Genomic DNA, 24979 nt, shown 5'->3' with positions numbered 1-24979 from the left:
GCACATGAAGTGCCTCACTGGGAGAACCTGATGAGAAATTAACAGGTGAAGAATCAAAAAGAAATAGCCTGTTCTTGGAAATTAGCACCTTTCTACTGAATGTGGTGCCACCGAGCTGCAGGGAGTGTTTTTGGGAATGTGTGAGGCCTCTGCTCTCCATATATTCAGTAGAATAGTTCTTCCCCAGAAGAAAGGTGTAAGGAAGGCTTGAGCTTTCATAAAAACTGCATTTTGGTCTTACATGAGGCTTTTTGAGCGTACAAAGCATTACTATCAGTTTTGCTATGGTGATTTTGACATCTAACAATATAAACGGAAGTAAAGTGAATGATTTCATAGGTAACGGTCCTATTTAAAAAGAAAACCTGATTCTGGATTCCAGCAGATTCTGGAAAATACATGGCTAAGATATATTTCCTATCAGCTGGAAAACTAAGCACTACTTTTGAGACGAAATCCAAAAATGGATGGAGTTACTTTAACTGCAGCTCTCAGTGATGGAAGTGAACAGCGCAAGTTCTCCTAATCTTATTGATGTTAGTCACTCCGAGGAATAAAAGCAATCCGGAGTGAGCTTTTGGGGTGTGTCTACACTGCAATTAAACACCCACAGTTGGCCTGGGCTCACATTAAGGGGCTGTTTAATTTCGGTACAGACTTTTGGGGAAAGGGTCGCAGATGGCTCCAGCCTGAACCCAAATGACTACACTGCAATTAAACAGTCCCTTAACCCGAGCCTAGCAAGCCCAAGTAAGCTGACAAAGGCCAGCCATGTTTCTTTAATTGCAGTGTAGACATACCCTTGGGATCCAAAGCACAATGTGTAGTAGAGTACCACTTGCTCTCTCCTTCACATCTTTCAGAAAATAATGAATTAACAAATTTCCAAATAGCTCCAACACGCCCTAGGATTACCCAGATCCTGAACAACAGCTCCCCCTCATATCACACATTCTCCAACTGAAGCAGGGTCATCCAGAGTGTTTGGTCTGTGAGGGAGGCTAAAAACTAAGTTGGAGTGACATTTGCCCTAGATTTATTTATTTATTTAAAGACACAGGATCCTCCGGGGTCAGGTCTATCGTGCATTTACTTGCCACCAGAAAAGAGGTGGTTCCTCACTGGAGATGAGGAGAAATGAGAAGTACATACACATTTGTTTACACATGTTCTTTCATCTCACTAACTAATGGAAGAATTGTTTTTCATAATCATTGTTAAACACAATTTTATGATTAATAGGACCTAACAAAGAATAGTGTGCAATAAACCTGGTTATAGGGGAGAATGATGCCACACTGGAGATGTTTGAACAACCTCCACAGGCCTTGTAGGTGATGTAGTACACTTGTGTTTAATGAGAGATATAGAAGAACAAATAGGTCTTTCAACAATTTACACTGACATACCATTTGTAGCCTGAGAAGAGGTCATGTGCCCAGCCAGAGGATTAGTGGACTAATAATGGCTCTTTATGAGAAGGAAATTAGTTCAAGACTGTATGGAAACAATATCCTCAGAATAAAAAGGGGATAGTGGAGAACAGTGAGATATTCAGAAAAGTCCGTTAGATAATATAGGTAAAGAAAACCCATATTTGAATGCCTTGTAGGGAACAGAGTAAGTCCTCCAAGTTACATTCATTTTAAAAAGGACAGGTGGGTAGGTTATATAATCTTTCATATGCATGTGTGTAAAGTACAGATTTTATACACATGAAAGATGTTACATCAACTGATGGTACTTTCCAGAGACAACCTTTCATGGCACGTTATAAAATACTCCATAATACTGTCCTCTTAGGTCAAAGTGACAGGGAGAGAACTTTTTAGGAGCTATTGTCTGAGCTCTAGACCTTTTGCTCTCTAGATCTGGAGGCAGAGGGAGGGGATGACAGAAGAAGCAGTGTGTGTGTGGGTGGGTTGTGGGAGCAGTGTAATTCATCCAAGCAAGGAGTGTGTAAAACCAGATCTCAAAAGACGGGCAACAAGCACCTGGCCAGCCAAAAGATGGAGAACTATACGCCAACTTCTCTAGGGGATTCTTCACTCAGTCAGTCAGTCTGGGTAGAGCTGCGGGTATTTCAATTCCTACCAACTCTATGGTATACTTGCATTTTCTGTCACCAATGTACTTTGAAAGTTTGAGCATACATTGAATGAAAGATGTGTAAGTGAAAATACTCACCCACCACTCCTGATCTTCCTCCCCATCTACTACAATGATATCTCCCTCTGAAAAGGTTAGTTCATCTGGATTATCTGCTACACAGTTGTATATGGCTTTTACTCTCTTGGGTTTAGTTTTTGACTGCAATACAAAAATATGTATGTACAAGTAATGAAACATGACAAAAGATAAGCAATGCAGTTGTAGCCGTGTCGGTCCCAGGATATTAGAGAGACAAAGTGTGTGAGGTAGTATATTTTATTGGACCAGCTTCTGTTGGTGACATACACAGCTTTCGAGACACACAGAGCTCTTCTTCAGGTCTAGGGTCAGGTCTCCCAAACCTGAAGAAGAGCAATGTGTGGCTCAAAAGCTTGTCTCTCTCACCAACAGAAGCTGGGTCAATAGAAGATATTACCTCACCAACCTTGTCTCTAAAAGATAAGCAACACAGACTGGGAACTGAACTCAGAGAGAAAAATTAAGTTACCGTTAATTGTTACCCTTTGCAAGCAGCAGCTCAGAGAGGCCTTTGCATTATATATACTCTTTCCTAGGCCTGGGTTAATGCTCCACAATGCAGTTCAGAGCCACTATGCAATCTCACCAGCAGGTGGCAAAGTCCTACACATTAGTGATACTTAGAAGTAGAGCTTAATTAATTCTTTATATCGTCAAAGCATTGTATCAACATGAAAACTAACCCTCCAAACCCCCAAGAGGCAAGGACCTTTGTATTCTGCAGATGGGGTGTGACAGGGTCCTAGTGGGGAGCCAGCTGTGGTCACTCAATTAGTGTGAACTGCAAAGAATGGGGCAGCCAAACCCCCAAAAGCTGGTGGATATTCCAATACTTAGATTTACCAAAACAGCTTCTTTTTTACCTTACTGGTTACTCAGAAGTTCAAACAACACAGTTCCCTTCAAGTGATCCAGCCTTAGGCCTCCATCCAGATACACACATCAAATATGATGATTTCTGAAAATCTTATTTCATCATATAAAAGAAAAGATTCTACCAATCCCAAAGGATCGGACACATTACCTCCCAGGTTAATGAATGTTTCAGATCTGACCCAAGTACACGCTACAGCCAATTCTTATTAATGAAACTAAAATTTAATAAAAAACAAAAGAGCGAGAGTATGGTTAAAAGATCAATATACAAACAGACACGAGTTCAATTCATTGAGGTTCAGATTCAAAGAAGAGATGATGAGCTTTGTAGTTCCTTGCAAAGAGTTCCTTTAGAATTCAGTTCATAGTCCAATGTCCAAATCTCATATTCGGGCGTGCAAGCATAACTTGGACCCCAATTTTGCCATAAACTTCCTCTGATGAAGCTTAAGCAGATCTGAGATGACAGAATCAGGACCCAAGGATCTTTTATACAATTTCATGTCCTCTTTGACAAGTTGGGATTTCCTCCCAGAACAAAAGGTAATTAGGATGACTCTGAAGGATGTCCTTCACCGGTACTTAGCTATACGAATTAATATAAGGCCATTTGCTTTTTCCTCCACCATTCACAGTACATTTCAAAGAGAGATGAATACCGAGATAGCCCTGTTTACAATTCATTTAAATGCTAGGCTGTTCTTTTGATCTCTGAATTATCAGAATATGGCATAGACAGGGACTGCTGATTACATTGTCAACCCTACTCATACATATGTAAATACACAAAAACACAAACATTATCTCCCCACTGTCTTTTGAGGAGTTTCAGAGTAACAGCCGTGTTAGTCTGTATCCGCAAAAAGAAGAACAGGAGTACTTGTGGCACCTTAGAGACTAACAAATTTATTAGAGCATAAGCTTTCGTGGACTACAGCCCACTTCTTCGGATGCATCCGAAGAAGTGGGCTGTAGTCCACGAAAGCTTATGCTCTAATAAATTTGTTAGTCTCTAAGGTGCCACAAGTACTCCTGTTCTTCTTTTTGTCTTTTGAGGGTTATTTATTTTGCAGGATGTTTAACCCTTTCTTTGTAGCTTTTTCTTGACCTCAGGGTCTTCCTTAACATAGGCTTTCAGTTTAACCACTTCCCTGGGGTTTTGGTATTTTAGGGTTAACCTGTGGCTTTTATTTGCAAGGTTTAATCCTTCCCTTCCTCCCTATCCAGTAGGGTCAAAATCTCAACTCTTCTGTGTAACAGAATCCATTGGCTGGCTGGGTGCATCCTCTTTGCTAATGGCTATGGGCAAGTCTTTCTTCCCCCAGTCAGTCACGTAACTTGCATCAACACAGACACTAGCTTGTTTACTAGTTTCCAAATCCTCAACATTTACCAATTCCAAGGCTGGACTCTGTCTTAAAGAGATACCATCCATTTTCACTAGCACGTTCGTCTCAAGGTTCTTTTGTCCTTCCCATACCAACCTCTGCTTCCACCTCAAGTTCACTAAGAGACTACAAGACACATACAAAATATCTAGAGATGACAATTTGCCAGCTCTCCCCTGCATCTATGTAACCCAGTAACCCGATCTTTCCTCAGTACCTGAATCTCAGGCTGGGTCTACACTACCCGCCTGAATCGGCGGGTAGAAATCGACCTCTCAGGGATCGATTTATCGCATCCCGTCGGGATATGACAATCGATCCCCGAATCGACGCTCTTACTCCACCAGCGGAGGTGGGAGTAAGCGCCGTCGATGGGAAGCCGCAGAGGTCGATTTTGCCGCCGTCCTCACAGCGGGGTAAGTCGGCTGCGATACGTTGAATTCAGCTACGCTATTTGCGTAGCTGAATTTGCATATCTTAAATCGACCCCCCCACGTAGTGTAGATGTAGCCTTAGACTGCTTACTTAAAGAATCAACACAGAGACATGTTCCAACAACATTGTCTCCCCAACAAGCTGGTTAAGCTTATAGGGCTGTTTAAATTCCCCAACAATTTTTATTTCATTTGAAACCTTTTCAAAGCTATCCACACTGGGTCTTTCTAAAGCAAAATCAGTGGATCTATACACCTCAGAAAAACTCTGGCAGTTAGAAACTGGAACAAGCCTCCCAAACAAACTGTTTCTTTCTCTATACAGCAATTCACCCTGAGTTAACTCAATCAAATCACTTCCACACCCAACAGTTGCAGCAAACTGCTTGCAAAAACTACCCTGAAGTTTTCTCTCTTCAGGAATCTTTCTAAGCAACAATAGGGTTACCATACTTAAAAAATAAAAAAAGAGGACACTCCACGGGCCCTGGCCCCACCCCTTTCCCCACCCCCGGCCCTGCCCCAACACTGCCCATTCCCTGCCCCTTCCCCAAAGTCCCCACCCTAACTCCCCCTCCTCCCTCCCAGCCACGCCAAAAGGGCTGCCCAAGCGCTACCGGCTTCATGGTTTGCCGGGCAGCCTCCAGACCCTGCGCCCCCGGCCGGTGCTTCCCCAGCACAGCTGGAGCCTGGAGGGGAAGCACCCAGACGAGGGCGCAGGGTCTGGAGGCTGCCCGGCAAACCGTGAAGCCGGTAGCGCTCGGGCTTCGGGCAGCCCCCATGCCTCCGGACCCTGCACCCCCGGCCGGGCACTTCCCCTCCCGGGCTCCGGCTGCTGTGCTCCTCCCCGGACTCTTCAGCTCTGTTTAAGAGCCGAGCTGCCCAATCACTACCGGCTTTGGGCAGCCCCCTTGCCTCTGGACCCTGCGACCCCGGAGCCCGGGAGGGGAAGTGCCTGGCCAGTATTTTTCCCTGGACATGTTCGGCTTTTTGGCAATTCCCCCCGGATGGGGGTTTGATTACCAAAAAGCCGGACATGTCCAGGAAAAACCGGGCGTATGGTAACCCTAAGCAACAACCCATTTTTCATAGAAATTCTGCCCTTACCCTTTTCACCTAAGGCTTGCTCTAAAGCAGGGGTCGGCAACCCTTCAGAAATGGTGTGCTGAGTCTTCATTTATTCACTCTAATTTAAGGTTTCGCGTGCCAGTAATACATTTTAACGTTTTTAGAAGGTCTCTTTCTATAAGTCTATAATATATAACTAAACTATTGTTGTATGTAAAGTAAGTAAGGTTTTTAAAATGTTTAAGAAGCTTCATTTAAAATTAAATTAAAATGCAGAGCCCACCGGACTGGTGGCCAGGACCCGGGCAGTGTGAGTGCCACTGAAAATCAGCTCGCGTGCTACCTTTGGCATGCGTGCCATAGGTTGCCTACCCCTGCTCTAAAGGAACATTTTCCTGAGCAACAACAGACTCTTTCTGGGTTTCACTTAAATCCAGAATCACCTCTGCCCCCTCAGGAGGATTTTCACAAAACCCCCTTTCAGGTAATCTGCTAGACGTCATAGTCACAAGGTTAGAAGCATTCTCTTCCTTGTTATAAGTTTTCACACTGTCAGTGGGTAACAGTCAAATTGCCTTCATGCTTTCCTTGGGTCCTGGCTATGATATCACCCTGATCAGACAAGGTTGTCATATCTTTACCCAACAACATACTAGCAACAGGCAAAATAGAAGCACCAGAATCACTTGTTCTCTGGGAGCTATTTATGACATTAACTGGATGCAACCGAGTTACAATGTCATCATCCCTAGCAGAGACAAATTTAGGATCGCTTCCTTCCTGGGCTTTAGTTGTATTCAGAATCAACTCTGGGTCAACTGATACATTTTCAACCATCATAGGCTGACAGGCTTTTTCTGTCTGCTTTAAAGACAGAGAACAGCTGGAGAAACATTCCCCTTTAACAGACAAACAGCCTGGGAGATCCTTTCCCTTGTCCCAGCACACATGGCTGTGCATGGACAATTGCTTGGAGTTTGGGGTAGCTCCCTTCATAGGCAAGTCATTACTCCTAACAGACACCGGAACATTTCCTTCACTGTCACAATTCTCCACACTGGTAACAGGTAAGGTGTAGGGATACTAATTTTCCATTAACCTTGCCTTCCCAAACTGCTGATTAGACAAAGCCATCAGCTCAGAAGGCTGCCTATGCTCATCTAAACTTCCTTTGCCTTTTCCCTCCCTTAACAGATAAACTGCTGTTTTCCACAAATAATGTCTTATTACACTGACCTACTTTAAGCACATCACTTTTACCTGGGTCAGGCTTACTTTCCTGAGCTTTACTAGCCAACAATTTATCACTCACCAAGAATGTACCCTTCTTTCCCCAGTTAGGGCTTTAAGCTGATCATCAACTTTAATTTACTCTAGAGAAACCTCTTCCTGCGCCTTATCTAATGCCAGATTTACTTCTGAGATACCAGACACACTGAATTTTTTTCCACATATGCACTTCTTCTTTGCACAAACAGCCATCTTTCTCAGACAAACATTTGGAGAAACCCTCTATAGGCAAATCCTTGCCCCTAGTAGACACAGGTTCAGGATTATTTCTTTCCTGTGACTGGTTTATGTCAACCTGACTGAACAAAGCTTTAATATCATCCCCAATCAAAAGATCCTTAGGCAGTAACTTTCTTACACCAGCTATAACTTCATGTTTAACACCATTCTATTCAAGATGGATTCTGGCTAAAGGCATACTAACAGTAAACTCAAGGATTACAATATTCACACTCCTATTTGGTTAATAATCTTCTTCTTTGACAAGCTCTGCTTTAACAAAAGTAATGTTAGAAGTTGTAATTTGGCCTAAACAGCTTTTACCATTGACTTTTACATTCTCCGCACAAGTTACAGGGTTACCTTCACCAGAGCTTACAGTAAAAGCATTTACATAAAAGGTGACAGTGTTGGGGTAACTTTGGTTACACACAGACAACTGCTTAGAGTCAAACAACATCTCAACATTGTTACAAACTGGATAGCTTCTATCCCCATTTTTGCTGTTGAGAGGAGCTGGCTTTTCAGGATGATACAGTTCCTGTTGTTCCTTTATTCTTCTGAGTTGGAACTTAAGCCTGTCCACTTTTGCCTTAGCTTCTAGTTCCTGAAATCGAATATATGCCATTTTTTGTTCATGTTCAAAACACAGGCGTTCTCTTTCAGCAGATTCTCCTTCCATATCAGCTATTTTTTGCTTTTGTTCAAGTTCTAGCTGCTGGTTTCTCACTGCAAGCATTTTCGCGGGGTCTGCCTCCTTATCACTGGCAATTAACAGATTTTTCAGTTCCTGCTCTGGGGCCTTTTGCTTAAAATACAACCCTCTCTGTAAGCACAATTCTTCCAGGCTTTTTCTGTCAGGATCTTGATCATGAGTCACTCACTGTAACTGATTTTTAACCCTTAAACTCTCCAATGTCAAAATTAAATTGTGAGAAGCATATGGTTCTGATCCAAAAACCCAATTAACCTGTGGTAATGTATATGCAAGCACGACTACACCACTGTGACTGGGGTCTTAGTGGGGAGCCAGCTGTGGTCACTCAGTTAGGGTGAACTGCAAAGAGTGGGGCAGCCAAACCCCAAAAAACTGATGAATATTCCAATACTTATATTTACCAAGCCAGCATAAAACAGCTTATTTATTACCTTACTGGTTACTCAGAAGTCCAAACAACACAGTTCCCTTAAAGTGATCCAGCCTCAGCCTCCATCCAGGTACTCATATCAAATATGATTTCTGAAAATCTTATTTCATCATATAAAAGAAAAGGTTCTACCAATCCCAAAGGATCGGACACATTACCTCCCAGGTTAATGAATGTTTCAGATCTGACCCAAGTACACACTACAACCAATTCTTATTAATGAAACTAAAATTTATTAAAAAACAAAAGAGCGAGAGTATGGTTAAAAGATCAATATACAAACACACACGAGTTCAATTCATTGAGGTTCAGATTCACAGCAGAGATGGTGAGCTTTGTAGTTCAAAGAGTCCTTTAGAATTCAGTTCAGAGGTCATAGTCCAATGTCCAAATCTCATATTCAGGGTGTACCAGCATAACTGGGACCCCAGTTTTGCAATTCAAACTTCCCCTGATGAAGCTTAAGCAGATCTGAGATGACAGAATCAGGACCCAAGGATCTTTTACACAATTTCATGTCTTTGACAAGTTGGGATTTCCTCGCGGAACAAAAGGTAATTAGGATGACTCTGAAGGATGTCCATCACTGGTATTTAGCTATACGAATTAATATACGGCCATTTGCTTGTTCCTCCGCTATTCACAGCACATTTCAAAGAGAGATGAATACCGAGATATCCCGTGTTTACAATTCATTTAAATGCTAGGCTGTTCTGTTGATCTCTGAATTATGAGAATACAGTATAGACAGGGACAGCTGATTACTCTGTCGACCCTACTCATACATATGTAAATACACAAAAACACAAATATTACCTCCACACATGTCTTTTGAGGGTTATTTATTTTGCAGGATGTCTAACCCTTTCTGACCATGCATCACGTGGGGCAATCAAACCCAAGGTTAAAGTCCTGCCTAATGCTTTACAGTGACTCTGGCAGTGCCAGAAAGAAAAGGCTAGACACAGCCTGATTTCACTTCCTTGCTCATCCCACTACACCAGTTCTCACTCTTTTTGGATCATGACCCACAAAATGTCTGAAAAGCCCCCTGCAAACCACCATAACCACAGAGAGAGACAAGGTGGGTGAGGTAATAACTCTTGTCAAAATAACGCAATAAAACACACCAGTTTCAATTATTTTGGTAAGTTATTTAAACTAGAATACAGAAAAAAAGTCAAAATAACTATTCAGCATTTCCTAAAACACATGAAAGTTAAGTTACAAATAGTTGGTAATACTCTGCATTCCAGTTATAATCCTCGATTTTCATGTAAATTACATTACAGAACACCAAACAGCAAAAAAAAAAAAAAAATTAGGGCTGTCAAGTGATTAATTTTTTAATTGCATGATTAATTGCAATTAATTTTTAATCATGATTAATGGTGCAATTAATCGCACTGTTAAACAATAATAGAATACCATTTATTTAAATATTTTTGGATGTTTTCTATATTTTCAAATATATTTATTTCAATTACAACACAGAATACAAAGTGTACAGTGCTCACCTTATATTTATTTTTCATTACCAATATTTGCACTGTAAAAAAAAGAAATAGTATTTTTCAATTCACCTAATACAAGTACTATAGTGAAATCTCTTTATCATGAAAGTTGAACTTACAAATGTAGAATTATTTACAAAAAATAACGGCATTCAAACAGCATGAATGTTTAGCATATCTAACACGTAAATACCTTGCAATGCCGGCTACATGTACCCATGCAAACACCTTTTCTCACTTTCTGGTGACATTGTAAATAAAAAGTGGGCAGCATTATCTCCCATAAATGTAAACAAACTTGTGCAGCCAATTGTTAAGACAAAAAAGAATTAGGACTGAGTGGACTTGTAGGCTCTAAAGTTTTGCATTGTTTTGATTTTGAGTGCAGTTACGTAAAAAAAAAAAAAAAAAATCTACATTTGTAAGTTGCACTTTCACGATAAAGAAATTGCATTACAGTACTTGTATGAGGTGACCTGAAAAATACTATTTCTTTTATCATTTTTACAGTGGAAATAAAAAAAAAAAATAATAATAATATAATAATATAAAGTGAGCAGTGTACACTTTATATTCTGTGTTGTAACTGAAATCAATATATTTGAAAATGTAGAAAAACATCCAAAAATATTTAATATATTTCAATTGGCAGTCTATTGTTGAACAGTGCAATTAAAACTGCAATTAATCACGATTAATTTTTTTGAGTTAATCACGTTAGTTAACTGCGATTAATCAACAGCCCTAGTAAAATGTCATTTTAAACTGCACACATGAAAGTCGTACAGTTTTGCTAATTATTGTCCAGGACCTGCCTGGGTACTTTGGGAAGTGCTTGGTTCTGATTGTACTGACATTTTATTGACTGCTTGGTAAATGTTTTATTTGCCCTCAAAGTATTTTTTTTTTTTTTTAAACGGGTAAGTAAAACTCTAACCCCATTGGGCCACTTTGGCACAGGAAAAAAAAGTGAGAATGCACATAGATCTTCCTAGCTGATTCTCTTACTGTCATTTATAAGGCTTTACATCACTCTGGCAATGTACGGGCCTTAAAACTTTTACAGTTTTATGTTCCTTGGGGAACTGACTGAGAATAGGAACAGTTAACTATCAGTAGGATCATTAATAATGTTACTAGGCAGACAGGCTGCTACATTTCTGCCTCAGAGAAGGAGATCAATTAACATCAACCAGCAACATTAACAAAATGTTTTGGTTTTTTGTTTGTTTGTTTGTTTTTACAAAAGCTATTTTCTTTAACCTAAAAAGAAAATTTTCAGTAATGTGATACTAATATTTATTTAAGTGTTTTTTTCAATTCTCAAGCAGTGACAGACATTTTACTAGGCAGGCAGGCTGATACACTTTTCCCTCAGAAAATGAGATCAATTAGCTAGTGTAGTAAGAGGAGGCCCTGAGATATAAACCTTGGTATCAGAGGCCTGGTATGAGGCCTAAGGACTGAATTAAAGTAATGGTTAAGACTTTGCTAACATAAAGCAAAGTTAAGCTGTGAGCCAGACGCAGGCCCTACTCACAGAAGCTGGCAGGAAAAGGGCTGATGTTGCATAAATATATATTCACCTAGCAAAGTTAAAGTATAAACATGGTACCAAGACACACCATATGGGAACATTCCACAGATAACATGGAACAGGCCGACCCATCCCAATGACGGGGGCAAAAGGGTAAAATGATGGATAGAGTTGTTTTGATCGAACCAATCTGTACAAGGTGAGAGGCGGCACCTTGCTACGTAGAGGGGTTGCACCTCAATACGTCAGGAGTGATGTGTAACTTGTTTGTACCTGTGTATAAGAATGTATCCCGGGGGTGGTGTCTTTGTCCAGCCGAGGGGACAGTGGAAAGTCCCACCACTGACTGAGCTGAGTCCATTGCCAAGAGGCACTTTCTCGTAGTATGCCCTCAATTAGGCTAAGAAATCTACAGGGAACTGCAATTGTGTCAGGGTCGCAATAAACCTGGTCGAGGTGCCTTCGTACCTTACTAGACTCTGTGGTTATTGGGGGTTCTCGTCGGGTTTGCTGTGTCAGCTATCTGCGCAGAGCTGGGACAGCACACAGAGGGAACACACGCACGCAACCGAGTGATATCAACATAGGAGAAAGCAGAGCACTACATCAGTAGCATCTGACAACAGCTAGTAGGCAGGCTGCTATATTTCTGCCTCAGGGACAGAGCCTTCCCCCTGCATAACAAAAAGACCTATCTCCTCCAGGCCCCTCGAGCCACAGTATCAAGAGAGAGAGACCAAGTCTCTCTCACTTGTTGGCCAGCCCCACCCCCTGAAGGTAATCAATGTCTCCCCCAGCAGACACACACACCCAGCCTCCCTCCCCCCACAGTGATTTGCGTCTCTGAGGCTGCTCCAGGCACGCTGGAACAGACATGCTGCCTGGGCTGCCAGGGAAGAGACGCGTCTTCCCCCACAGATTTCTTTTGCATTTTTCTGCACGGGGGGCACAGAAATATGTGGGCTATATGAATTCTGCATCCCCGCAGGGGCGCAGAATTCTGTCAGGTGTAAAATTTCACGGTTACGCCTCACTCAATGAGCAGCATCGTTACAATGAATTTAGTCATGTCACTGTCTGTTCTTTCCCAGCCAAATTAGAGTCATAAATACAATTACCCTCCATTTCAGTAGAGAGGGTGAATGGGTGCATATATGCACTACCAGCAATATAATTATTACCTTCAGAGAACAGCAATTACCTTCTAGAGAAAAGAAAATACCTGTAAGTAGAATATAACAGATCCCCATTCCTGGGGAACTAAGAAACTTCAGGAAAAAGTGCAACATACTTCAAGTATACTTTTAAGTGTATAAAACACATGTAGAAAAAAACAGTTTAAAAGCTTTCCACCCAAAACCAGAAAGCTATAGGACAGGTGCACTTCATAGAGAAATCTTTGGTTATTTTTGTGTACCCTAGAAGTTTGATTACATAATCAGGAGAGGTGCCCCAAGCATGTGCCCTACCTGCTGGCTGGTCTCCATGATCTTTTGGCAGAGGGGGGACACAGCAGAGAAGGCTGGGGAGCAAAGGTGGATGGAGCGATTTAGCAACAGTGTGTTAGCTAAACTGATCTCGCTAAAGTTTCAATTAAGGTACTTTTAGCTCCATTAATTTAGCTAAAGCACGTTAGCAAAATCACTCCTTTCTCTGGGCTCCATTTCTGTTGCCAAGTTTTCCCTTTCCACTCTGTCCTGCATCATCAGAGAAATACCCTGCCAACTTCCCCAGGTATGCAAACTTCACTTTGCTGAAGTTATCTGGAAATTCTGATATTTTATTCAGATATATACAATTAAAACTAAACCCTGGGTGCAAAACAAATTGTCCCCTAGTACCTACTTGGCAAAGTAATTTCATTTATATTGAAAGCAATTCTGTTCTACAACATAACAAGATAGGAACAAGATAGAGGATTGCAACAACCCTATTTTACACAAAGCCCAGGGTAATCAGCTGTTTAAACATGACAAAAGAATGCTGAATTAATGGCACCAGTGGTTTCACACCTGAACCATACATACACCTCACGGTCATGTTGTTATGGTCCAGCAGCTCAACAGAGCAAAGATGAAGAGAATGAAACCAATCAGGACAGTTATTTCATCTCAAATTACCCAGAAAAGTCCAAAATATCCAATATTATATATTCAGAGAGACAGTGTGGCCTAGTGAACAGAGCAATGGACTATGTTCCTAGAGACTCACACATTCTATTCCTGGCTCTGCTATTGGCCTGTTGGGTGACCTTGGGCAAGTCACTTCACTTCTCTGTACCTCAGCTTCCCCATTTGCAAACTGGGGCTAATGATACTGACCTCCTTTGTAAAGTGCTTTGAGACCCACTGATGGGCAACAATATCTCAGAGCTAGGTATTGCTAATTTGTCAGACAGAAGGGATGGAAAGAGAAGAGGGACATTACTAATTGTGGTGTGTGAAAAATACCAGATGTCTTTATTATTTCAGCAGGCCTGCACGCCTGTCAGACACAGAAAAATATAGACCCACCCCGAAACACCTATGTCTGATTAAGATAAATTACATATACACCTCTGCCCCGATATAAACGCTGTCCTCGGGAGCCAAAAAATCTTACTGCGTTACAGGTGAAACCGCGATATATCGAACTTGCTTTGAGCCGCTGGAGTGCACAGCCCCGCCCCCTGGAGCGCTGCTTTACCACGTTATCCGAATTCGTGTTATATCGGGTCGCGTTATATCAGGGTAGAGGTGTATTTTTAACTTATTATTATTGTTAGTTGTTTGTATTATAGGAGGACCTAGGGGCCCTATCAGAGAGCAGGGCTCCCTTGTGTCAGGCGTGCCAGGTATACACACACACCCACACACAGTGAGAAACACCCCTTGCCTGGAGAGCTCACAATCTAAACAGACAAGACTGACAAACGGTGGCAGGGGAAAGACAGACAGAGAGAGAGGATGCAGCTTTCCAAGGTCACACAGCAGTACAGTAGCCAAATTAGGAACAGTCCAGGTCTCCTGACTCCCAGCCCAGCGTCCTATCCAATGGACCATGCTGTCTCCACAACTAAGGCCAGGTCTATACTTACAAGCTTACAGTGGCACAGCTGTACAGATACACAACTGCTCTTACAGCAGCACTGTAACTGCATTATGCCATAGGAGAGAGCTCTCCCGTCAACATAGTAAAAACAGCTCAATGAGTGGCAGTAGCTATGTCAGCGGGAAAGCATCTCCCGCTGATATAGCGCTGTACACATGAGCGCTTATGCAGGCAAAAATTATGTCAGTCAAGGTGTGTTTTTCCCCAAGTGAGAAAAGTTTTGTCGATATAAGTGCTAGCGTTGACATGGCCTAAGTTTCAAAAGAATTAAGTGAGAGACAGATCTAAATGTAAATGTTTCAATTTACTTCCCCCTTGAAGTCCCAATATTTTTTAGCTCAGCTAGAAGTATCGCTTTGTGAAAGGTACAGTCAGGGAAGTATGTGTTGCGGATATAATGGAAGATATAACCAGACATCTTTTACTAAATGATTCCAAATGAGGATACTGATGAAACAAAACCACAAAATCATTATGGCTTCTTCATGATTTTCTTACTCAGCAAAAAAGAAACCTTCAACTTTTTCTATTTTTATACCCTGCACCTTACTACAGCATTAGTAGTAGGCAAACAGAAAGAATTAAGAAAGAAAATCTTTGCTGATGATAATATCTCTAGCAATGCAGTCTGTCTATTTAGAGAATATACAGACAGTGGAAACTGTTGGTGACAATTATACAGCACATACTGATGAAATAGGTCAGAACTTCAACAATGGAGAATTCCAGACCCAGTCACACACAGGAATAAGGACTCAAGAGTGGGGATCTTCTATATAGTAATTTACTTATCCTTGAAGAGATATTACTGTAATTGGGGAATGTGTGGGTTAAATAAGGTGATGTAACACTTTGCAAGTCAGGATCAATAGATCTACAGTTATGACAGTAGCTTAGCTGATCTGCAGAGGGAAGTACCACCCTTTTCATTGCCAATCCTAATACATGAATAAAATACTTTAACACTAATATATATGTTAATATCAAATGTTCCAGGGCTGCAGAATGGTACCATTTGACCTACCTATTTCAGATGTTATTAATACATCTGCTTGCCAATGTAAAAATAAATGCATCACCCATTTTTTAATGTTGCTTACTTCACTACCTACTTCACTGAGGTTTAAGAACTAAATGATGTATGTGATAACAGTGTTACTGCTGTTCAACTCTCAGGCTCACCGAGGTTTAAGTCATCAGTTCACTGTACTTTATAGATTTTGCATGCGTCGTGTCAGATACTGCAAATAATTTCTACTTCTGTGTCTGTGGTTATGCACTCATTCCTGTAAAATTTCAGGAAATGCAGGGTATTTTTAAAGTATCTATTACAAAATGTATGCATGTTTAATAAAATACAATGGCTTAGTCTTATTCATGGTTCAGTTTTACACCGTGTTTTTTGACAAAATACTTGGCAGGGTAGCGGAGAGGGGAAGGAACTGTTACAGCAAACTCTCTACTATCACACTGTCAACTGCCCTTTTTTTTTTTTTTTTTTTTTTTTTTTTTAAAGACTCACCTAGATCTTTTTCCTACTTACCATTTGTGACTTCCTTGGCATTGGTGCTGGTGGTTGGATCGGTGTTGATGTGCTCGCTGTAGGACCAGTTTGTGTTACAGAAGCCTCAGATACAGAGGAGGATTCTCCTTTTGTTAAAAGTAAGTAAAACAATTTAAAGTGGGGACATGTTTTAAAAAAGTAAGTTATAAATATATGATGATAGCTATACACACTTAAAACCAGTTCATTCTTATTATTGGAGTATGCAAATTATACTTTTTCCTTCAGGTTTTCCACTCCTGGTGATTCTCCCTAAATTCCTAAACTGATAGTCTTTCTACCCTTCCCAACCACAAACAGCTCCCTGGTGTTGAAGACAGTTATTTAAGAGCTTCGATACTCCCGTGACGGAAACTAGAGAAAACCCTAAGATAGGAGAGAGAGACAATCAGGCTGAGCTAGATGCTTCTCCATTTCCTTATACAGAGTCATAGGACTGGAAGGGACCTCAATAGGTCAGCTAATCCAGTCCCCTGCACTCAAGACAGGATACGTAACAACTAAACCATTCCTGATGGATGATTGTCTAACCTGTTCTTAAAAACCTCCAATGAGGCAGATTCCACAGCCTCCTGAGGCAATTTGTTTCAGTGTTTAACTACCCTGGAAGTTACAAAGTTTTTCCTAATGTCCAACCTAAAGCTCCCTTGCTGCAATTTAAGCCCATTGCTTCTTGTCCTATCCTCAGAGGTTAACAAGAACCATTTTTCACCCTACTCCTTGTAACAACCTTTATGTACTTGAAAACTGTTATTATGTCCCCCCTTCAGTCTTCTCTTCTCCAGACTAAACAAACCTTGAGAAGAGAACAGAAGGCAAACATGGTCAGTGTCCCAGTTTTTTCTCAAAGCCTTTGGTCATCCCAATAAATGTTTTAGTTCTGGATTTTTTTTGGTCAAGCCCCACATAGGCCCCAATTCAGCAAAGCACTTAAGCACATTTCACATTGCCATCTTGTTATAACTCTTCTACACAGCAAAAACAAACAAAAAAAACCATATTAAAAAGCGTTCACTTCACTGGTTGCAAGCTTTAATCAGATGCTGCATCCCTTAATGTGCCCAAGGACAGGACTCCAGACCTCCACAACAGGGCCAAGAGAAGAACTCCTATAGCCTTCTGTGAGACACATGAATACAGAGTAGAAGGCCATCAGAGAACTTTCCTTAGCTCTGCAGAGAGGCCAAGGACAAGTACAGAGGAGTTATAGTGAAAACCAATGCAGGACGTACAGATTTATAAAAATGGTGGAAAGGGAAATTGACAGTGAGAAATTCCATGATTACCACACAAAGAAAATCATTCAAACTTTTGGGCATATTATATGTATGCCACATATTAACACACAACCAGGGAAACTGACAAAAGCCTTGATTCTGCAAGGTACCGTGGGAGGATCCACCCCGGCAGGGCCCAACTGACATCAATAGGACCCAGAGATCTGTTCATCCATGGTAGCTCCCAGGATCAGAGCCTTAATGACTTTAAAAGAGAAACAGTAAAAATCCTCCTCCTTGGAGGAGGATTAAGTTACTGCAAACTAAGGCTACTTTACTCTTATTTGAGAGCATCCACATAGGGGTTAACATGCTTTAGCCTATGCACGTTGATGTCATAACTTCAGTTGATTCACTTTAACTTTCCTGAGTGTCCCCATATAGACTGGCTAGTGTTGTCAAATAAACAAACAGCACCAAACTAACTACAACACTTTCTCCCCACTCTAACCTATTTCAGGTACAGTGATCTTAGAAGTTTTAACAGTAGGTTTAAAAATAATTCAAAAATAAATGTAACTTTTAAATCATGAGGCCTCTTTATACTATAATTACCAGACTGTTGCAAAGATCCTGGTCCTCTAGGCTGCCCTTTGTTAGTTATACCAGATGACTTGTCAATCCTGTTCAGAAGAAAATTAAGCATTCATAAACCAGAACTTTCAAGTGTGTAGATAGCTAATAAAATAAATTTAAACTATTTTAAATGGGTAGGTAATGTATAACTCTTACCAGGACTTTAACATGTTCATAGAAATGCAATTACTTATGTTGTAAAAACTACTTTACCTACTTATTTACAATAAGCAACTAGCCCATTCATAGATCCTATTTCATCAATAAATGTAGTGCAAAAGAGCAATACAAATTCAGTTGTAATTTTTTGTAAATGAGATTATTGTCCTTTCATAAGTTCTGAGGTTTCATCTAATGTTACTTTTAAAGTTCTTGCGCAACAAACTGCAATAGCTCCCCTAATGTTACCTCTTTTTATTATTATTATATCAGAATTAGAACCAACTGGACCCTTTTTGCTTCCAGCTGCCACCAAGACTAAACATTATGTAAATATCAAGTCTCTCATACGAGTTTAATAAGTCTTGGTAATTAGAATTCCTACATTGTTTCAGTCTTAATACTGACATTCTTGCTATCTGTTCCATAAATATTTCTTCTCAGTTTATGTATCCTATAAGACAGTGAACGGCATTAAGTGCCTGCTGTCATTGGCAGAAGATGGGTCTGCCTGTTTTATAGCTTTCATGGTACATACAAGTGCAATTCCTTTAAAATCTAAGATCACTGAATAGGCTGAAGTGTTTTATGAATTAAATACTAAAAATAACATCAATTACCCAGTAGCAGGCTTCTTTTGAGAGATTCTACTAGGAGGTTGTGGAGGCAGAGGTGGTGGTATAGGTTTAGATTGTGGAACAGCTGGTGGTTGTTTTGACTGCTGGTTTAAAGCTTCTATAACACTGGCTGTCTTTGCAACTGGAGGTGGTGGTGCTGGAAAGAGTATATCTATAAAAAAGGCAAAGTAGAGAGTGCAATGGAATTAAACTTTTATTGAATGCATTATTCTTAGAATCTCATCCACCAATTTCTATGTTACATGATTTGTTTTCAAGGAGAAGAAAAATGCTTTACTAATTATAATTATAGCTTACTAATGGTAGAAATCCTCCCCTTGCACCAAAATGAAAATGAAAACATGGGGGGGTACGCATGATGAGGGAGGGAACCCCACCTCCACCCTCAGTGGGCCACTCAGCCTTGCACATGTATTTTTATGTCTGGGGTGGGATGGGGGGGTACAACCAAAAATTGTAACTCAAAGGGGGGTGGGGGGGCGCTAAGCTCAAAATGTTTGAAAACCACTGATTTAAAGCGAACAGAAGGCAAACATTGTCAGTGCCCCATTTTTTCCTCAAACCCTTTGGTCTTTGGTCATCCCAATAAATGTTTTAGTTCTGGATTTTTTTTGGTCACGCCCCACATAAGCCCCAATTTAGCAAAGCACTTAAGCACATGCAAAGGATGTGTTTAAGCCTCACTGAAGTCACTGAGTCTTAAATGTGCTTTGCTAGCTAGTGATGGATTTAAACATGCTTAAATGCTTTGTTGAATCAGAGCCTTAACGTTTATGTTTTATGGATATTTTGTTGAATAATATTTTGAGAGAAGTTCTATAAAGAGGAATTTCTCCTTGACTGGACACTAATCATAACATGACTTTAGAAGAAATGTTTAGAATTAAGTTGGGTAATTAAAAACCTCTCTCGTCAGAGAGACAAGGTGGGTGAGCTAATATCTTTGGACCAGCTTCTGCTGGTGAGAGAGACAAGGTCTTCTTCAGCTCTGGCAAAGCTTGAAAATTTGTCTCTCTCACCAACAGAAACGGATCCAATAAAAGATATTACCTCACCCACCTTGTCTCTCTAATATACAGGAGCCAACGCGGCTATAACACTGCATTTTTCTCTTCAGGTCAGTTCAACCAGAGCATGGCAGAATATTACACTACCTCAGACCTAAGTTTTCCAGTTGTCATTTGTATTCCTAAAGCTAGCAAAAATTAAGAACATCATGCAGGTAACACATTATAGGTACTGCCTCTGTGTAATACTTCTGTTATACAACTCATTAACATTAAAGAGAAATATAATAAAACCCTACATAAACAAATTGAGAAATCCCTTAAACACTGGTAATAGAAGGAATTCCCTGCTAAATCACACTGCAGCAACCAATCCCCACTGCTCTATTGGAGGAGACTATTCATACAAATTGCTGGAGGGGGGACAACATGCTAAAACTACAATTGCCAAAAGAGGAAGCATGAGTTGTGAAAATGGAAAAATAAGACCAACCATGATTAGATGCAGCAGAAGAGAAAAACAGGGGAAAGTGAAAACATACTTGTAGATGTTACACGCAATGGCGGCACAGGGGGATGAATAGCTGGTGGATCTGATGAAGATCTCTGTCTGCTTATATTTTCCACTCCTAATGAATTTGTCTTCCACATTGTATTAAATGAAGAAGTTGTCTGAACACCACTCCCAAGAATTGAAGGCTGAACTAAGAAAAACAGGAAAATACTGTATAAAAATTATTTGCTGACTATGTGTGGAAAACGTGCTAATAGTCACACCTGTGTTTTATTTTAAATGGTGTGCCTGTATATTGTATAAATTGAAAGGAACCACCATCATCTTGTAAGAGTACAAGAGAATAAATCATATCTGACTGAAAACAATAAAAAGTTTCAGGTGAAAGTATTCTTAACATTTCAGTTACATAAGTGCTTGTCTCAGGTCAACATTTCAAAATATGTCAGGTTAATAATCCATTTCACAGCTTATGAATTTGGGGATGGTTAAGCCTTGGCAAAGGCAAAAACTTCTCAACAAGAAATCAAAAGGTGAGTCCTATGAAAAATCACTAACCCCTGACTGCTGCCTCCAGACAATTCAAGAAAGGGACATAACGAACATGTAAGGGTCTGTGAACATGCTGACTTAACAGGTAATGTCAGTTTTGACCTGGAACTTCCATAAAACTGCATTTCAGGGCTTCAGCCAAACTAGGACCAACAACTGTAGCACTTACATGGCATTGCTTTTGTATTTAGAAGTGGTTTCTAATTTACTCTATTCTAAGGCTAAAGTGCTGTCTCCCTATTTCACTAGAGCACACTGTAAGCGATCCTTTATAGCAAACATTTTGCTAGTACCATATAATTTTATGCCTACGCAGAGAGCATGATCACCATATTAAGGAAAGATGAAAAACACTGTTAATGTGAAGTAGAAATAAGCATTAATTTGCATGGAGAGAAGATACAAAGGGATCAGAAGATTAAAAGAGCATTCTAAAATTAAGAGGATAATAATAATAAAGGCAGCTAACAAGAGGCTAAGATCAGTGATGTCATCATAATGTTCAATTGGGAAAATGAAAGAGGCTAATGAAATGAACTGCTAGAGTAAAATATACCAACAAATAAATCTTTTTAAGCCAGGAGGCATATTTTCCTGGCATGAGCTGCATTGCATGGGTGCCAAGTTGTAAGGGGTGGGTGGGGAAAAAATGGTAAATGAGTGTTTTGGAAGTCTGCCATTTAATCAGAAGGCAATAGGTGAAATACTACATTTGTTCAGGGGTAAAATTTAGTCAAAGGGCAAAACAATCATTTTATTTATTCAGTCAAGGAGTAGAATAATATCCTCAGCTGGGTTCCCCCTTTCCAAAATGTCTTAACAGCCTTTTTAAAAAAAAAAAAAAAAAAAAAAAAAAAAAAACACATGAAATCATGCTAACCATTTTGTATTCTCACTTAATTTCCACCAAAAAAATAATACTTTATGCACATTTTTATGCTTGCACCCTTTTATGCTAGCTCATCGTATTGTAGACTTGTGATTTGCCATACCAGAAAACACCAACGGTACATCAGGTCCTATATCCTAACTTCAGCCATGACGTGATGCTTCCAAGGAGGATGAAAAAACCATTCACATATCTGATCAGTTGTGCAATGCTGTACTTTATGCTGTCTTATTGTTCATTTAGTTGTCAATAAAGTCACACCTGAGGACGAGTATTCACTCTACACAAGGTGCGTGGACTATGTTATAGGGCAGAAAGTCATGCATACACAAAGTCTAAGATACTTGAGTATAAAAGGCTGTATGTATATGTATAATACTTTTGGCATTCAGGAAAGATGCCAGATTGCTGAAGGCATTAGAACCTGAAATCCTTATCCAGGAAACTATCACACTATAAGGACTGGCTGAGCAAGTTTCTCCAGGCTTTCCCATTTGCTTGACCTGGAGGGATTATATCTAAAGGTAAGAGTCTTGACTGTAATGGAAGTTTTTGTTATGTCAGCATTTGGCCCTTATCAAGGAAGTGAGACCTACTGATTTCATATAGGCCTTTGAACAGAGGATAATGAGCAGAGATCCTAGTTTTCTGTTATTTAAAAAACCCAACATTCCCCAATAATAAAAAAAAAAAATCCACCTTTTTCCACAGTTAAAATGAAATGCTGAACTTTAGTTTCCCTAGCCACAATATATATAGGTATCAGTGGAACGCAATGTTTTATTGATATATTTACAACTTTTAAGCAAGTTCGAAGCCTCCAGTGCTATCAATCATTATACTAAAATAAATAAATAGAAATGCAACTTGTATTGCTTACATATACTAAATACTTCTATATTTATTTATTTATTTAATTTTATGCCTGTAGTCTAGATTTTCAGAAAATTGTGTGTGTTTTTTAATGCACAAGAATGCTGGAATGATCCAGTCACATTGCACTGTTTCTTTACTGTTGTCGATGGCCCCGCTGTTTCAGTCTCATGTTTTCATTTATTTTCATTCTGTTTATGTTTAATGCTTTCCGTGTGTTCAGTTGTTTGCCTCCAAATGTAATCTCCAGCCTTGCTACATACAATACAGAATAGCACCATCAATGTTAATTTTATCCATGCGAAACTCAGTGACACAGTCTTTAGGGGGGATTTTTAAAGTTTTCGGCATCTTTTCATAACTTTAATTACTCACATCTGGAGGCTGAAGTGAAATTTGAGATGCATTAAAACACGAACCCCTATATGCCATTGTGTAAACTCTATACACTGGAAGCAGTTTATTGGAGTACGTTTGCTATGTAAATTTAAAGCACATTAAAAAAATCAACAACAAGAAGGGGAGGTTGTGAACACTGAATAAGTGACACTGGTACTATCAGTAAAATTTAGTTAATAGTTAATATATGTTTTATTTTTTCACAAAATGGAAAAATGCAAATTCCGTGTTTTTCCATGGCAAACAGATTTCTAGGATCCCTGATAATGAGTAATGGGAGCTATGTTTTGGTCAGTTACCAATCCCGTAAAACTCCTAGTTCTCCAAATATGTATCTTATATTTCATTCTTTATTTTATTTCCAAACTTTCTAGCACAGATTTAAGAAGTGTCTGTAACGTTATCATTGCCTATCTTTCTTCATACTCTCTTTGGCCCCGTTTAAAGAGAAGCATTTCCACAACAGCTAGATGGTTATGGAAGTTCAGTTCAAATCAGACTGAGACATCTTTAGGAAATTCAAGTTTTAAAAGTTGGAGCACAAACTAAAAGCAGTTGATGAAGTTGATCATCTGGGCTGTTACTCATTTCTTATAACTAGCTTGAACTTTACTGATTTTATTTATACATGTATTATTTTCACACACATTCTGTATACTTGAACGTATATAATTCAGAATATGTTTTCCTTCACTAGCCCGTACATTGTAAATCAAATTCAGAATATGTTGTGCAGATTCACTTCAAATTAAAAAAAAAAAATCATCAGTAAATAGTTCCAATACCTACCTGTGCAAAGTAACTGTAAAACAAATCTTCAAAATGTAAGAAAAAAAATGTTATGATCCCATTTCTTCTAAAACACTATATTTTCCAGCGTTAGTACCTTTGCCAATATTCCTTGGAGGTAGGGGAGGTGCACTTGTCGTAACAGGTACTGCAGGTTGAATGGGAGGTGGACTGCCACTAAGTATTGCTCCATAGGTTTCATTCTGTAATATACTAGGCATAAAACTTCTTTGTTTATCCTTAGCAATATTTGCTGCATCTCTTGCCAAAGATGCTACATTAGGCTGAAGTTGATTTGATCCCAGCTGATAGAAACTGACAGGCCTGTCCTCTCTCCGATTAGGACTGGGTTGCTAAAACCAAACCGAAACAAAAATACACATGGATATTACATTAGTTATGTTATCATATTCAGCAAAATATAAAAATATATTGAAAAATATACCTAATACTTGCTAGCCAGAGGACCATGCCTACTAACTCTTGAAATGTATCATACCTGTGTTGCTGCCCCTGCCACTCCTGACCACACCTCCCCTTAAAGTCATATTCCCTCATATAATTTAAAAGAAAACAAATGGTTGTGTACCATTTATTGGATATGTATTTAATTGTAACAAATGATCTCAATAAATTTGCTATGTAATTATATTTTTAAATGTAGCTTCCTACTTCTCTCTTGCACCTTCTTTCCTTTCTTGGCTTCAATAACTTTTTTTCCCTCATTTCTATAATAGATCATGGTGCATATTTCATTGCATTTTCCCTAGTGTCTATTTATTATCATCACCACCACCACCACCACCATCGATGAGATGTATTATGGCAGCACTGAGAGGTCCCAAATGAGACTTGGCCCCCATGTGGTAGGCACTGCACAAATACATAATAAAAGACAGTTCCTGTCCCAAAGCACTTACAATTAGGGCTGTCAAGTGACACAAAAAATTAATCGTGATTAACTGCGTGAATAGAAAAATTAATCGTG

General features: G+C 39.7%; 1 protein-coding gene across 2 annotated transcripts in view; it reads right to left on the bottom strand.

Moving 5' to 3' along the window:
* ASAP2 (ArfGAP with SH3 domain, ankyrin repeat and PH domain 2) overlaps positions 1–24979 on the bottom strand; it is a 183449-nt gene that overhangs the window by 3941 nt on the left and 154529 nt on the right. Inside the window, exons 22-27 of one of the 2 annotated variants that reach the window (XM_054022672.1) lie at positions 24089–24344; positions 20518–20679; positions 18951–19119; positions 18151–18218; positions 16298–16404; positions 2188–2310 (exon numbers count right to left, since the gene is read on the bottom strand). In XM_054022672.1, the coding sequence (XP_053878647.1) occupies positions 2188–2310; positions 16298–16404; positions 18151–18218; positions 18951–19119; positions 20518–20679; positions 24089–24344 (885 nt within the window). The remainder of the gene's footprint in view (positions 1–2187; positions 2311–16297; positions 16405–18150; positions 18219–18950; positions 19120–20517; positions 20680–24088; positions 24345–24979) is intronic. The other variant, XM_054022673.1, reaches the window with a different exon arrangement.

Source organism: Malaclemys terrapin, chromosome 3, assembly GCF_027887155.1.
Source record: "Malaclemys terrapin pileata isolate rMalTer1 chromosome 3, rMalTer1.hap1, whole genome shotgun sequence".
Taxonomy (NCBI): Eukaryota; Metazoa; Chordata; order Testudines; family Emydidae; genus Malaclemys; species Malaclemys terrapin.
This window is presented reverse-complemented; position numbering and strand designations above follow the sequence as displayed.